At 38.1% G+C, this 16,829-nt stretch overlaps 1 protein-coding gene and 1 long non-coding RNA gene across 5 annotated transcripts in view; one reads left to right on the top strand and one right to left on the bottom strand.

Moving 5' to 3' along the window:
* LOC134675480 (uncharacterized) overlaps nucleotides 1-16,829 on the top strand; it is a 118,186-nt gene that overhangs the window by 22,477 nt on the left and 78,880 nt on the right. The gene's annotated exons all lie outside the window — the stretch shown is intronic.
* LOC134675409 (collagen alpha-1(I) chain-like) overlaps nucleotides 1-16,829 on the bottom strand; it is a 51,681-nt gene that overhangs the window by 28,265 nt on the left and 6,587 nt on the right. Inside the window, exons 3-8 of one of the 4 annotated variants that reach the window (XM_063533633.1) lie at nucleotides 11,388-11,561; nucleotides 10,739-10,869; nucleotides 9,179-9,337; nucleotides 8,461-8,589; nucleotides 5,217-5,471; nucleotides 4,923-5,036 (exon numbers count right to left, since the gene is read on the bottom strand). In XM_063533633.1, coding sequence (XP_063389703.1) covers nucleotides 4,923-5,036; nucleotides 5,217-5,471; nucleotides 8,461-8,589; nucleotides 9,179-9,337; nucleotides 10,739-10,869; nucleotides 11,388-11,561 — 962 coding nt within the window. Of the gene's footprint in view, nucleotides 1-4,922; nucleotides 5,037-5,216; nucleotides 5,472-7,675; nucleotides 7,774-7,868; nucleotides 7,994-8,460; nucleotides 8,590-9,178; nucleotides 9,338-10,738; nucleotides 10,870-11,387; nucleotides 11,562-16,829 lie in introns of those variants that run through there. The other 3 variants (XM_063533634.1, XM_063533635.1, XM_063533636.1) reach the window with 3 other exon arrangements.

The raw sequence follows: 16,829 nt of genomic DNA, 5'->3' as shown, positions 1-16,829 counted from the left end.
TTGGGGACATAAGTTTCTTAGGAAGTGAACAGGCCTTGGTGGCTAGTAATTGGCGATGTACCCTAAATAAAATAAAAACAACAATTGATATGAAATTTAAGTGTAAAAAAATACAAAAAGTTATATCCCAGCATATAATTACTGGGGATCGAACCCAGACCTTCCGTGCAAACAAAAAAGCGAACGTTTGCAAAATACACCATGATAGTTCTTACATGAGGTGACGAAATTTAGCTACTCATTCTCAAGTAAAAACTAAATATCTTAATACCTCCAAAACCAGCGAAATTATATTTCTGTATTTTTGGCCATTTAATCTGTAAACATGTCTTAAAAAGAATACACTCTTATGATACCGATACGACTATTTGTTTAAGCGCGAGCTATCACAACTCTTCCATTTTGAAAAATTTCCAAAAACCATTTCGACAAAATTTTTTTATTGAGTCATAGAATTCGGTTACAAAATTTCACGAGAATCGGTTAAGAATTGCGACCTGTAGAGGAGAACATCCGGACATACAAAACTAAATATCTTAATACCTCCAAAACCAGCGAAATAAATTTTCTGAAAATTTTGACATTTAATCTGTAAACATGTTTCAAAAAGAATACTTTCTTATGATACCGATACGACTATTTGTATAAGCAAGAGCTATCACAACTTTTCCATTTTGAAAAATTTTCAAAAAATGGCTCGACTAATACATTTTATCGGTTTATAGAATTCGGTTACAAAATTTCACGAGAATCGGTTAAGAATTGCGACCTGTAGAGGAGAACATCCGGACATACAAAAGCAAAACGCCCGAGTCAAAACGTAGACCTTCGCTTCGCTTCGGTCAATGAAAATGAATAAAAAATATCAATAAATGTATATATGTATGGATAAATGATTTTTTTTATTTTTAGAACGCCATATGATTTTGACCCATGTTCTTTTACTGATATGAGTAAAAATTGTTAAATATAAAATGGTGTCGCCATCTAGACGAGCATGGAGGCCAAAGGTATGGGCGCCGTATATTCAAGAATCAAATTTTCTTTAAAGCGCAAAAAGCCATCATCTCTTGCAAAAATTAAACGAATACGCTTAGCCCGCGCTTTTCAAAATAAAATAAAAAACAACAATTGATACGAAATTTAAGTATAAAAAAATACAAAAAGTTGTGTAGCAGCATACGATTACTGGGGATGGAACCAGGGACCTCCCGATGCAAACAAAAAAAGCGAACGTTTGCAAAATGCGCCATGATAGTTCTTACTAAAGCTGACGAAATTTAGCTACTCATTCTCAAGTAAAAACGAAATATCTAAATACCGCCAAAACCAGCGATACAAATTTTCTGAATTTTTGGACATTTAATCTGAGCTGTAGACCTCGCGAGCAGAGCTTGAAATAACATGGTGCTAAGAGCTTTAAATACACCGTGTTTTTTTTGATTTCCGTTAATTTCAAGGGTGCATTCCTGAGCTTAAATCAAGTAACTTTCTCAAAGACACCGATGTTCTAATTAAGTCCATTTCGGAGATAATCCATAATTTATTTTTTTACTATAAGGCCTCTACAAGCGTGTACACTTGCCTTAGGGCCGGCTTACATATTGATTAGTGTTTAGAATGAGTTCATACATTTGCTACTAAACTTAAGTACAATCTCGGTCGATTGATGTACGAAATGACATTGATATGTTACAGATTTCAATTGTTTGGTTGAGTTAAATGTAATGCCCGTGTTACAACAACGCTATATGCTACATTTAATTACTTTTTAAACAAAAAAAAAAACAAAAAAGAAAACAAAAAAAAATTTTTTTTTTGAAAATTAACTATGCCATTTAGTTCTTATAAACGTACTTAACTATACCCCGAAGTTAACGGAATTCAATAAAAACACGGTGTATAGTAAATTAAAGAAAAACAATACGAAATTTATGTGTAAAAAAATACAAAAAGTTATAATATCCCAGCATACAATTACTGGGGATCGAACCCAGACCCTCTGTGCAAACAGAAAAAGAACGTTTACAAACTGAGCCAAATAGTTCTTAGATGGGTTGACGAAATTTAGCTACTCCTTCTCAAATTAAAATTAGTTAAAATTAAATATCTAAATACCGCCTAAACCAGCGATAATTTTTTTCTGCATTTTTTGCTATTAACTCTGTAAACATGTTTCAAAAAGAAAATAGGCTTATGATATCGATACGACTATTTGTTTAGGCGCCAGGTATCACGACTCCGCCATTTTTAAAAAATTCCAAAAACCGGATTGACAAAAAAATTTTATTTAGTCATAAAATTCGGTCACAAAATTTCACGAGAATCGGTTAAGAATTGCGACCTGTAGAGGAGAACATCCGGACATACGAAAGCAAAATGCCCGAGTCAAAACGTAGACCTTCGCTTCGCTTCGGTCAATAAGCGCCTATTTACTCTTTAGGTGTTGTTAGTACTCTAAAAATAGGAGTTATAGCCGGCTATAACCCCGTTTTAACCCCGAATTGGGCACAAATTTTATCACCATAACATTTATAACAGTGCTACAGTAGGGTTAGCGGATAAAAAAAGAGACATAAGAGCGGTATAGTGGAGCTACAATAGTGTTAATTAATTCTTTAGGAGCTATATGGGTTGCATATAGGTGACTACAAACTGTTGTAGTAGAAGAGCGCTAAAGTAGTGCTGTAATAGCGTTGATTAACAACTTAGGATTTAAAAGGGTGCCAAATAAGCGACTACTAACTGTTTGAGTAGTAGTGTAGGGCCATATAGATGATACTTTCAGCTTTAGATGGTATATTAGCATTTGAAGTCAATATTTGTAACACTCAAGAAGATAATTGCACATTTTTTCCTTAGCCCTGCCTGCTTTGGTTGCAGATGTTTCCATTTTGTATTATTATTTGTAAGCTTGCACTGTGACAGCTTGAAGTGAATTGTAATGGCGGATAAATAAAAGCAAATAATTATTTTAGTTCACCGATGCCGGTGTTATCTGCGGATTTATGATGGCGAAATTAATTACACTGTCAATAACTATATGTATTACTAACAAAATTTTAAAGGGCCTCTGATCCTTTGCATATTTATCTGAATATAATATTTTTTAAATTGTGGTCCACCGTATTTAATTTTCGCAAAATTACACAATATACGTGAAGTCCGGTTTTAAATACAACAATACTAACATTATGTCTATATTGAGTAAAAGTATCGATTTTTATTAAGTATTTACGTTCTAATTAACAGTTTTGGTTTTGCTTATTGATTCATCGGTCATATTAACATGGCGCTATAGGCTTAGGTTGTAAGTAAGACTCTAATAACACTATAAGAGGTACTAAGGTATTGAATAACGCTCGTCTGCGACTACATGATCTATAAAAGTGACTCATAACTTTTCTTTTCGACTGTAAGTGAGACAAGAGAGTTAAGAAGCGATTGCGAGTAACGGAGCTATAAAAGAGTTTTTATCGCCTGTTTAGAACCTTAAGTTAAAATTGCGGCTGCTTATTACTCATATAGATGTTAAGGTGGTAGAATTCACTTTGAGCTATAACACTAGCTGCTTAAGATCCATTATAGCGGCCAAAACGGCTACTGTGGATCTTAAAGCTATACATGGACCTCTTAGAGACCTTGATGTCACCAGAGCCTGTAAGCTTAGAGTATATAGCTATTCTACAGCCGTTATATGTCTGTAGGTGATAAAATAAGTGCTAAGTGTCGCCTAATTGTTTGATGGGTAGTACTTCTACCTTACCTAATATTAAACACGAAACCATTTTAGGCATTTTTCGACCACTTCCCTTAAAACGCATGTAGGTAACTCGGAAACTAAAAGCGGTGAAATGGTTACCACCATACACTAAACACTCCCACATAGGTATTTGAATCCCGTACACATATGTTTAAAAATGATTCAATTTGATTAATTTAATAGCCGTTAATAAAATATGTTTACACAATTTATCAATCGTGACTGAATTCCGGATTGGTTAGATGGGTGTGTGCCTTTGCTTCCCAACTTGTTATAAATTGACAATATGACGGGCGAATGTCTGAAATGTCACAATAATTAAGAATTATTTTGCTTTTCTTCGTAAGTATGTTGAAAAACATTGTGTGTATAACATATTTGCATATTTATACAGTGGTTACCCACTTTATGAAACGTCCAGTAAACTAGCATAGGTCCGACGCTGGCAGTGGCCACGGGCGTACTGGCGCGGGGAATGGGCGCAAGGTATTGCCGCGTAGGGTGTAATTTAGTAGGCAAAAGTTGAATTCATAAAATTATGAATGAAAAGATTAACGTATCGATAAAAGGACCAGTAATAACGAAGATTTACTTAAAAGCTATCGAATGAGGTAAGTTTCATATCCATTTTCGTCGTAGTACTTCTAAAATATAGATCAAAAGACAGCTTTAAGCATGTTTTCAACTTAAGATTCTATCGAGAAAATAATGAGCCGTTGTGTTTCTGACAAGCAATAACGTAGTTCAAGAACTAAAGTTATACATACTAGAAAATCATGCTTAAAATCCTTGTAAAAGTCTGTAAATATGGTTACAAAAAAGCGCATTTTACTACACACCGCGCCTTAATAACCTTGAATTTCATTCAGGATACAATTTGACCAGCAATTCATTAGTAAAGGTGTGAAATGAGGAATGAAAGTTGTAACTTAGACTATGAGGAGAAGGGGCGCGTCATCGTATGATATTGAGCTGTAGCCACGCGTCAGTTGACGTCTTGTCTTGGGTTGACGGTCAAAAGATTCGACTTTACGCTGCTTAAACTGCAGGCAGAAGCTGCAGTCACAGAATAAGTATGGGCAGTGTGCAACCAACTGTGTTTAATTAGACCTATTAAATGGCGACCCTGTCAGTTGTTTAAGCGTCAACAAAAACTTACGGTGTCCCAGGGAATTTCACCATCAGCACCGAGGCCGTCCATGACACCGCAGGACGGGGTGCCCCCTGGAAACCCATCCATGGGTCCCATCTGCCCCATCTGACCCATTTGGCCCTGAAAAAAAGTCGTTTAATCACACTCGTATACATTTAGTATAATTTTTTTTTTTTGTAAATCATAGAAGTTAAACTTTTATCTATTTTATAACTGTTAAAGACACTTTTACACTATTTTCAATCGTGGTTAAACGCCCAAAGCAATAATTAACAAAATATTTCTGATTTTCTCGCTTACCTTCATCATCATCATTTGATTCCCAGGCCCGCCCATCCTGGCCGGGCCGCCCATCATGTTGGGCCCCATGTGCCCCATGCCCATCGGCCCCATGGGCCCGCCGGGGCCCATCATGTGGCCCATCTGGTTCGGCCCCCCCGGCCCCATCATGTTGGGCCCGCCGCGCATGCCGCCTCGGGTCTTAGCCATGGCGAGGTTGTTGAGCCATTGCGCTGGGCTCTGCTTGTTGAACTGGCCCATTTTTAGTGGGTGTTTCTGTAAATATACATTTCATTTGAGCATACGTATATACGTAGATACGTAAGTGCGAGTCGGGCTCGCCCACCGAGGGTTCCGTACGTTTTAGTATTTGTTGTTATAGCGACAACAGAAATACAGGATCTGTGAAAATTTGAACTGTCTAGCTATCACGGTTCATGAGATACAGCCTGGTGACAGAGAGACGGACAGTGGAGTCTTAGTAATAGGGTACCGTTTTTACCCTTTGGGTACGTAACCCTAAAAAACGAATAAAATGTTTTTAATATTCAACTATCTACATAATACCCTGAAAATGTTTGTCCAAACTGAAAATATGAGTATTCGAAAATACGATGAATACTGCAGTTAGGCAAGTCACATGCCCTTGTCATGTCATAAAAAAATTAATACTCTTCTTTATATACATTTATTTATTAAAATCGTTATACCATATTATTATACCATGGTTATGAATACAAAACCGGTATTGTCATCATAGTGGAATTAAATCTGTAACAGTTCTAGATTTTCGCCGACATGTAGAACCGTAATCTATGATAACTATGAAGTGGGTTGGCGACACAGCCTGGTCGTGGCGCAGATAATGCATTTGCAACGCTTTAACCCCTTATTCATAAACGTTTACTAAAGTTGACAAGCCGGTAATAATCGTTTGTCCCTTTCCAACGTATCGGTATGATGGAAAGGGACAAACGATTATTATCGGCTTATCAAGTTTAGTAAACGTTTATGAATAAGGGGGCTAGACGTTAACTCAGGTGTGCAACAGAAGATGCACTAATGTAATGATTGTTATGGAGAATGACGTTAATTTTGGAAACATGCATTTTGGATACAGATTTGGATAGGTCTGTACCTATACTGCATTGCGAATAGGGTTGCCAGATCGAAAGGCGCTATTATCGGGAAAAAATATTAAATTTTTCGGGATTTTGGGACTTAAGTCGGGAAAAAAACCATTCAAATTAAAGTGATTGTATTAAAAACAACGATATTTTACATTATTGGCACTACGCTCGACGTACTTGCTCGCTCGTTTGACGACAGTTCAGAACTTGAAATTATTGGTTTATAACGTGAAGCTGTTTTTCGGGACATTTTTCACTTTGTCGGGAATCGGGAACACTTGCTAAAAATCGGGACAATCCCGCCAAATCCCGACCATCTGGCAACCCTAATTGCGAATCGTGTTTAATTATTAATTAAGCATAAATCTGGTTTCTTATCTATTTTACAGTACACCTGGTGCTCCATTACGACACCCTGTGCTATAATAAGTAGAGATGCCCCGAATAGTGAATTTGGGCGTACCGAATATTCGGCATAACATGCGAACATTTTGAGTCACAATTATTATGAAAACTGTTCGCCAACAAAGCACAACGTTTGCTAAGATATATGTTTATGTTGAACAGAATTAATGAATGTAGTCGTAGTCAATCAAATCAGACCCATGATAAAAAATAAAATATTTTGGAATCAACAAATGCTCAAAAACTTGCCTTCTCATTTAACCACTTTCCAAGAATACATTTTAGATATTAAATATACCTAGTTTTTGGTTATTTTTTTGTGATTTTTTTCTTTTTAGGTAGGTGTAACAGATATTCGGTATTCGGCCAAATAGTAGGCAACATTCGGCCGAATACCGAATATTCGGCAAAGTGGCCGAATAGGCCGAATACCTAATAGTTGCCGAATATTCGTGGCATCTCTAATAATAAGCACATTAAGTAACTACGTCGAAAATTTAAAGGGCCATATACTGTAAAACGTTGTACGATACACGTGCGAATTGGTCGGTCGTAAAATTGGCCACTCGTTGCGAATTTCCTATTTTTGCACTGGTATCGTTAAATAACTATTTAAGGACACAAGACATCCTTACGAAATTGGCACAGTGGTGTATTTGGATCCTTATTAAAAAAAGTCAAAAATCACACTCAATTCGAGATATTTAGGGCCCCCCCACATCTAGCGTCTTTCAAGCGTCGGCGTCTGTCGGCGTCTAGTCAGCGCTATGGAAAAAGACATCGCTGCGCAGTTGCGTCGACGTTGCGTCGAGCGCGGCGATACATTTGTAGACGCCGACGCTCGAAAGACGCTAGATGTGGGGGGGCCCTTAAGGTTACATCGCGCAGTTATGCCAGCGATAATAGACTCTATTGCAATTGGATAAGATTGCTAATCCCATTAACCTCATGATATTTCTTAGTGCCCGGCTGCGCGCAGTGGTAGGCGACGATGGAGTGGTGCTGTCCGAAGATGGCAGACTCGGCTCCCTTGTTGGCCATTATCGTTGGAAGATTGGCTTTGGTGCTGGCGTTAATAAGCTTGTGCAAGTGTTAAGTGTCTCTATTATAATGGGCTAAGGTCGCTAATCCCACTAACCTCGAGATATTTCTTAGTGCCCGGCTGCGCGCAGTGGTAGGCGATGATGGAATGGTGCTGTCCGGAGATCACGGACTCGGCTCCCTTGTTGGCCATTATCGTTGAGAACACGAAGATTTGGCTCTGGTGCTGGCGTTAATAAGCTTGTGCAAGCGGTAAATGTCTCTATTATAATGGGCTAAGGTCGCTAATCCCACTAACCTCGAGATATTTCTTAGTGCCCGGCTGCGCGCAGTGGTAGGCGATGATGGAGTGGTGCTGTCCGGAGATCACGGACTCGGCTCCCTTGTTGGCCATTATCGTTGAGAACACGAAGATTTGGCTCTGGTGATGGCGTTAATAAGCTTGTGCAAGAGATGTCTCTATTACAATGGGCTAAGGTTGCTAATCCCATTAACCTCGAGATATTTCTTAGTGCCCGGATGCGCGCAGTGGTAGGCGATGATGGAGTGGTGCTGTCCGGAGATGACAGACTCGGCTCCCTTGTTGGCCATTATCGTTGGAAGATTTGGCTCTGCTGCTGGCGTTAATAAGCTTGTGCAAGCGATAAACGTCTCTATTACAATGGGCTAAGGTTGCTAATCCCACTAACCTCGAGATATTTCTTAGTACCCGGCTGCGCGCAGTGGTAGGCGATGATGGAGTGGTGCTGTCCGGAGATCACAGACTCGGCTCCCTTGTTGGCCATTATCGTTGAGAACACGAAGATTTGGCTCTGCTGCTGGCGTTAATAAGTTGCGTTAGTAAGGTATTATCATTTGAACATAAACAATGCAGACATGAGTTTTTGAGGATATAAATATACATACTTTTAGGACGCATCACTCTTAGAAACCATAAACTCTTACAAGAGATAAAAATGAATGTTTCAAATCCTGGTTTCACTATCTAACGGAGCAGAGGGCCTACCGCGAATCACGTTCGACGTGTTGCCTCACTGTAGCACTTGTAAATTCGTACATAAGTGTGACAGGGAGGCAACACGTCGAACGTGGTTCGCGGCAGGCCCCCAGTTCTCAGTTCAATCCATTTTGTCCGGCGTTTAGGGTGACATTCCACCTGTCCAATTTCTTTGTCCAATGTGCATTGCGTCTCACTCTCTCATTAAGCAAAATGTGAGACGCAAATACGCATTGGACCAAGATATTTGACAGATAAATTACCATCCTTAGACATCTGGTCAAAGTAAGTCAACTTTCGTTCTATAGATGGCGCTACTATTTTTATTCGTCCGTGCTCATAACTGAAGATCGGTGAACCTTATACCTTCACCATAAGGGTTAAAATTGTAAATCAACATGGTACTCTACCTCCATACTGCCGGCCTGCTTGCTGATGACATTCGACGGCAGCGTCTGCGCTTCGCTGGACATGCCCATGGACACCCCGGGGCCCATGGGCCCGCCGCCGCCCATACGGCACGAGCCCATGTCCGGCCCATTCGGGTTGCGGCAATTTTGGTTGCCGTCCTGTTGAAGTATAGTAGATTTTGGAGATTCTTGGTAAAGGAAGGTCGCTAAGCATAAAGAATATCGTACATTGACCGGACATTTCCTATCTCTATCGCACGTGAATAATTATATGGCTGTCTCGCTCGTACTCGCAGCTTTTACCGCTGAGATCGGAAATAGGAAATGGCGGGACAATGTACGACTTTCTACGTGTTTAGGTCCGTGCTTTATAGTGAAATTAATGAATAAATAGTACATTATTGCAGAGGCCGGGAAAGGGCAATTCGTGGATGAGTTTCGATTTTGTCGGACGACGCGAAGCGGAGTCCGACAAAGAAGACGAATCCACGAATTGCGATTCCTGCCGAGGCATATATAGTGCTTTTCTCCAAACATGCGAGGAAATAAGCTAAAATAATTATTATTTAAGCATCAAGCATCACTCAAATCAAACCTTCACATCCAAAATGTCAAAAACAATTTCCCTCTTCAATTAATTTTTAAAACTTAAAGGCACACACTTATTCTACCATTCAGTACCATTCAATATTCGTTCATTCATTATAATTGTGCAATATAGTTGGTCAAACCAAGTTTTCAGTCAGTAAGAACCAGGAAAACTATACCCATCCTTTTCTTTTGGGTGCTAGTACTAGTGTAAGACAAAGATAGTATGATTGTCTTTGTCTATGTTTGAAATGAGAAAGTCCTTTGACAAACTATATAAGCTTTATGAACACGGATGAGATTTAAAAAAAATATAAATATAATCTTTGATTTTATTAAGCAGTATTCGCACGATCATACACGTGAAAGTTAGCTGATCGGGTCGTGTAGAAGCGGCTCGCGGCAATAATAATTGGCTGTTTGCGTTTTTTATTATTAAAAAGTAAAAAATACTACAGTAATAAGTTATTACTGTAGTGTTTTTTTACTTCCCGTCCGCTAGAACAGGACAGCGATAGTTTGATGTTTTTTAATTAGAGTTTGACATTAACGAAGAACTTCCCGTACTATTTTTGCTACAGTAAGGTGAATATTTCCGAGCATATCGGAGAAAAAATATATTGACAACCTTGAAACCTTGACAAATAAAAGGACCTAAATTTTAATTTCAAAGAGCAGTGCAGATGACATTTTGCAATACGTATCTTAAATGTTGCCTCCACTTGTCATTTTTTAGACTGGCTATTGAAAGGAACTGGCTTTTCACAGATTCCGAAAAAATCACCGATATGGATGTTTAATTGTTTATGCGACCGTTGGATCAAAAGAAAAACTTTGTACCTATACGTAAATATACTTTTCCTTGTTTTATGTTTATGTCTGTGTGCATGTATTGTATGTGTTTGTTTATTGTGTTGTATTGTAATTATTGTGTTTAGTCACAACTATTTACATGGTAGTTTGGTGATATACCTGCATATTTCCAGATGATCCTCGCAGCCCGGTCTGCGGGTCTAAGATATCGTTGGAGTCTGATGAGAGCCTCTCGGACTTGAGAGACCCTGGCCCGGGCATGTCGCACGACGGAGACTTCGTTGGGTCACCTGTGGAAATTGACATGTGTTAATTTTTAATAAATTAAACAAAGAAGTAAGCCTTAAGGCCAGAGCACACTGGCTGCGTGTGCGTAGACGTGCGCGTGAGCTAAAATGTTAGAGCCCCACACGCACACGTCACGCATGCGGTGTGCCGTCTCTCATAGAGATCTGTATATTACAACACTCACGTGCACGTCTACGCACACGCATCCGGTGTGCACAGGTACTTATTCTTCTGTACAGAATTGGGGACTCCAAACTGTCAGCCACGCTTTTGGGTCTTCCGTTTTTTTTCGGGTCCGGTTTCTGTAGCATTTGGCTCTCCCTTACCTCCCCTTTTAGTTTGAAAACCCCTGCCCTTGACCTTAGTGGCAAATTCTTTACCGTTGCTAATCTCCGTCTTGATCCCATCGACCCCAGGTCCCCGCCAGAGTCCTCTTATTCCAGAGGTCAGAGGCTCCATTTTGACCCTGTATCACCTTCTCTAAAGGTACTCATACAGTGATTACTATTTAAACACTCACCATCGTTGTCCATGAGGCCATCGATCTCAGTCTTGATCCCGTCGACCCCCAAGTCCCCACCAGAGTCCTCCTGTGAGTGGGGCTCCATTTTGACCCTGTGTGCCGGCTCGTCGGGCTCCTTCTTCAGCGCCGCCGGGGTCGGCAGCGACGCTGATGGCGGGCGGGAGCCGTGGCCTGTTGGAAAGACATATTGAATAGGTAGTTCAGTGCCACTTAAGAACGTTTTTAGGGTTCTATACCCAAAGGGGAAAAACGGGACCCTATTACTACTCCGCTGTCCGTCTGTCTGTCTGGCAGTTGAACAACAACAGATACTAAAAACAGAATAAAAGAAATATTTAAATCCGGCTCCCTTACAACAAACGTGATTTTTTAGCCGTTTTTTCCGACTCGCACTTGTCCGGTTTTATTTATAAGTGAGCGACTAAAGTCTACTGAGCTTTATTGCGATCCCCTTTCCCCACGATGATTTCTTTTATCTAAGAGCAACTACTAAATATCAAGTGATATTTCGGCCATATGTTCCGAGAAACTCATTGGTGCGAGCGGTCGCCTGAGATTGAATTAAGCCAATGAAGATTATTGGCCATTTCTATGAGCCCTCCAAAAACGTGATAAAGGCGCCGGTTTTAAATACTCAAGTCTTGGAGTTGTGAGCAACATGACAGAATTATGCCCTGTTTGTAAATTATTAGACCAAAATGTAATAAACAGATATACAAAGCTTCCTTAATGCAATATAAAATAAAATTCAAGTCAGCAAAGCCCATTTACGACAATTTTGAGGTCTTAAAGGAATTAAAGGGGCCCACTGATTACCAGTTCGCCGGACGATATCAGCCTGTCAGTTGTTCGGAGCTGTCAAATTTTGCGTTTAACTGACAGTCTAATAAAAGTAATCTGTGGGCCCCTTTAAACATGTCGTCTTAAGTGGTCGATGTCAAAATATGAAGTTTGTTAGTTAATGTCTGCCTGAGGCATTTGCTAGGAAACAGGGTTTAAATTGCAAAACTTGTTACAATGAATTCCTGTTGAAGTTAATAATGAATAATGAAATCAAACTCATCATTATTTGTAACGCTTTGCCGGTAAAAAAAATACAATACTGGTGTATTTAGCCGGTAATATTGCTGTAAATGGTTAAATACTGTAACACCTGAGGTGGTCAAGTGGAAAAATATGTTTCGGCATAATTACGATGACTTATAATTTTGTAATCTTCATTTTGTCTCGGCGAGACGGAACATCCATAGAACGTCTAGTTGTGCAAGGAAGAGTGGGAGGTGACAGGGCTAGAGGAAGATCGGTAATGAGATGGACCGACCAAACCAAAGCCAGTGTGTCGGCCACAGTAAGCGAATGCTCACGGAAAGCATTTCTACGGGGAGGAATGGCGACGTGTCATTAAACGAGTCGCTTAAAAGTATACATAATGGCCACGACCACTCTGTCAAGACCACTCTGTAACGAAGAAGAAGAATCTTCATTTTGCTTCAATCGAAACTGGAAAGGTAAGTATGACTGATTTGTGATCAAGAGCATCACAAAAAAACCTGTTTAAACTTAACACTGTTTTATTTTATTTAGAACAATCGTTAGAAGGAATGTTTAAGGTAGATATCTAGGGATGGGATGCCGATTATCAGCCAAAAGATGGCATCAGTACGCACAAATTGTGGATTCTCACCGTTTCTCCCAAAATATAAACAGTTTCATAAGATGTGTTAATGTTGGCGAAAACAATAAAAAATGTTACGTCCAAATCGAAACATGTTTACAGTCAACAGTATTTCATTTCATTATTATCTGAATAGAACTGCAAAATATTGCAATTTCTTGTAAGTGTGCGTGAATGCACCTAGCCCTTGCGGGTTAGGTATTCAAAATGACCTACATAAGTTCCATGACGCTCAGCGATTTTTGGGCCATTTCGGGGCCTAGCTAAATTGGTTGTTCAATAGTTTCGCTAATGGAATGTCCAATTTAGCTAGAACCCTAAATGGACAATCAATAAATGGCTCAACAATCAAACGTGGCTGTGCATACTCTTATAGGCTCTCGCGGGCTTGGTTTCCGCAACTCGACGTCATATTAATGCGCCTATTTTGCGTGGTGATATAGGTTATAGGTTCTCGCATACTCTTTTATTCTCTTAACATTCAAGTTGCGTTTACTTCGTCCGTCAACAAGTTAAGAGGGCGTCGAGGAGGGTAAATTTTCAGATTCTGTCATATTACCCCCATTTCACACACAAACGCAGCTCACGCACACTACCTCAATTTACTGGGACAGGTCAGTGACCCCTAATATTTTTTTAAAAGGTGCTGTTTCGAGTTTAGTGTTAACTACTGACCTTCTTTGAGGAATTTAAACTGTCAAAGCTTTCCTTTGTGAGAAGACAGAGAAAAAGCACTTTTTATATATAGCTTTCCTTGTTTGTTCATGTCATGTCATAGGTATGTGACGTATTAGGTAATTAATTATTTTCGTTGTTGACTTTTGTATTAAGATAGGTACAGTCAAGGAATTTAAATTCCGACCCATTTCGTACTTTGTCACAGTGACAACCGTATGAGGTCTCTAGCGGCTTTCATATTGATTGTCACTGTGACAAAGTACGAAATGGGTCGGAATTTAAATTCCTTGACTATACAAAACGGCGACGCTCTTAACTGTCCATCGGTGGACCTTATGCCTTTTGTAATAAGGTTTACGAACTGTCAGTTAACAGTATGGTGGTGTGCGATGGTAGGTATGCGGTTTGTAGACATAGACCAAATTAAACCTAGGAGTTTTATTATTAAAGATATAAGAAATCGTCTACTTTACCTACTCGAAAAAAGTGGACTCTATCTAAAATTATCCCTTCATTAGTTATAGGTCTTGTAACATTTTTTTACAACTATAGATGCTTATTATATTTCACTTATAACTTAATTTTTAAAGCTCTGTTGATAATAAGGCTTTAAAAACATCTAATAAAATTCAGGTACTACACTTATACTTTTGTAAGTCAGTAAGTGATGCTTACTTAAAACTTATCGGGAAATCAAATAACTCATAATTACCTATATTAAAATATTTAAATTTACTAATTCATCTCATACGTTCAATAAGGCCCGGGACTGGGCCTTGTCACCCGCACCGACAGAGGGCCTTTTTAGCCCTACGTAATATTAAAGAATTTGTGTCCTGTGTCCCGGATAGTATGGGTTCTGGTCCATGACGCGTCCTGAAGTAACTTATACAGGGTGTAATCGTTAAGTGTGGCCAGGCTACAATTCCGTAAATATAACAGATATCAGAAAACTTCAAATTGATATCGAAAGTGCGTTACCTAATGAGTAAAATTACATTAATAACTTTTTTTTAAATAAATGCAGAAATATCCCAAACATTAACTTCAAATCAAACCCTCCCATACATTTAGTACGACGACTCAACCCTCAAAGAACGTCGGTGTTGTAAGAGACAAAACTGCTTGAGATTCATTATTTGCCATAATAAACTGTAATAAAATAATAAAACTACCGTTTATGAAATAATAAATATAACACTTATTTTTTAAGGAAGTACATTTTTTGTTTACAGTAGTTTCTCGAAATGACGCCCTTCTTGTGCGATACATTGACGGGCCCCCTTAAATATTTCTAAATTAACTTTGCGGTGTGATTAAAAAATAAATGTTAGATTTATTATTGACAGTTGAACACTGACTTGAACATAAGTTCAAGAATAACAGAAAATATTACCGGGCCTTATTAGCTTTTATCATGAATTAATTTCATCTTCAATTTAAAATGGTCTATAGTAAAATACGGCCTACATGAGTCATGGAAAAACAAATTGTATTTTATTTAGAAAGTACTTATAATATATGTTGTTCATAATCTTCAGTAAGCTGACTTCTAGGAGTCTATCTATTATAATTAATGTAGATTGACAGTTTACTTAGCAAATTGTACTTTTATACCTTTAGGTTTTATGTCGGAAATATTTCAGCCAATTTGGACTGAAACAAGCATTTGAGCGTAATTAATGATGTTTACTGATTGTTAATCTTAAATATATCTATTATGTAGGGCACTTAAATTATTTTAGCGGACCGAGCGGATATGTATGTTTGTAGACCACTTTTTTATTTAAATAATTAAATTGTAATTCATTCAAAAAAAGGTTACTACAATTAGGGATATAGATACCTCACCTACCTTATTACAAAGCATTACAAAAATGTCCAAAGGCCAAAGCCACGCTGATAAGACATAAGACCTCATAAATACCTATAAATAAACGTTCACTGAAAAAACCCTAAGGCATTTCTGATAAGTAATTATTCTTCGTTACTGAGTTATCGTTTTGCACCGAATATCAATGAAATAAAAGCACGTTAATTTGATGGATACATTTATATAAAAATCGTCACATGGAACCAATATAGGTACTCGTAAGCCAGACCACTGCTGGTATTGGCTTTAAATATCGTTCTTTCAACTGATAATATAGCCACAAAAACTCGCTGAGACTGCAGGTCGAGTCTTGATTTCAATTTCTTGATGATATATCATTGAATTAACTTTCAAAGCACGTGATAGCTCTCAGAATAGCAACAAAACTGGTTGAAACTAAGTATTTTATTGCTCATATTATGTGAACAACATTGCTTCGTCTTCATAAATAAAATTTTAATAATTTATATTGTTTACGTTAAAATGTGAAGAAATTTGTTGATAAATTGTCTATCTAGTATATTGACATTATGTCATATATGTTTTTAAAATGACGTAATATGAATGCCAGCACAATGAAAATTTATTCCAATAAGATAAAACAAATCTTCAAACTTTTTTCATTTTTAGTGAATTAGGAAGAAACTAATTACACTGATTTGGTTGTGTTCGTATATTTTATAAATAATTTGTTATATTTTTAAAGTATTATGACTTATGAATAAAAACAAATCAAAATTTTAATGACTCTGGATCTCCGTGTGACATTATTCATTTACCCTGTTTATTTTGAACACAGTTTTTCACTGGTATCATCATTCGTATACGGACATGAATTTATGTCATAAATGAAATGTCAAAATGGGAGATTTTAAGTACGCGTCCGCTCCGGACGGCCCACAGCGGGCATCTGATTCAAAGGAGAATTTGACAGATATGGCGGATGTATGGAAATTTTACGAAAGTTTACGTTTACGATTGAATTTCTCTGTTGTCTTTAAGAGGAAAAATAGGAAAAGCCTGATTCGTTGTAGTCCAGTTATCTGGCTTTCGAAATCACTCGATTTTATAGCTTGAGCATCGAAATTTTTATACAAATTTTACTAAACGCTGACACTCGTTCATCCCGTTTTAGGTACAACTTTGCATGAGTGTATTTATTATATTGTAAAAGATTTCAAATTTTCAAGGGTGATTCGTTGTAAACACACTC

This window comes from Cydia fagiglandana, chromosome 22 (assembly GCF_963556715.1).
Source record: "Cydia fagiglandana chromosome 22, ilCydFagi1.1, whole genome shotgun sequence".
Lineage (NCBI taxonomy): Eukaryota > Metazoa > Arthropoda > Insecta > Lepidoptera > Tortricidae > Cydia > Cydia fagiglandana.
The sequence above is the reverse complement of the archived record's forward strand: the minus strand, read 5'-3'. Positions and strand labels throughout refer to the sequence as shown.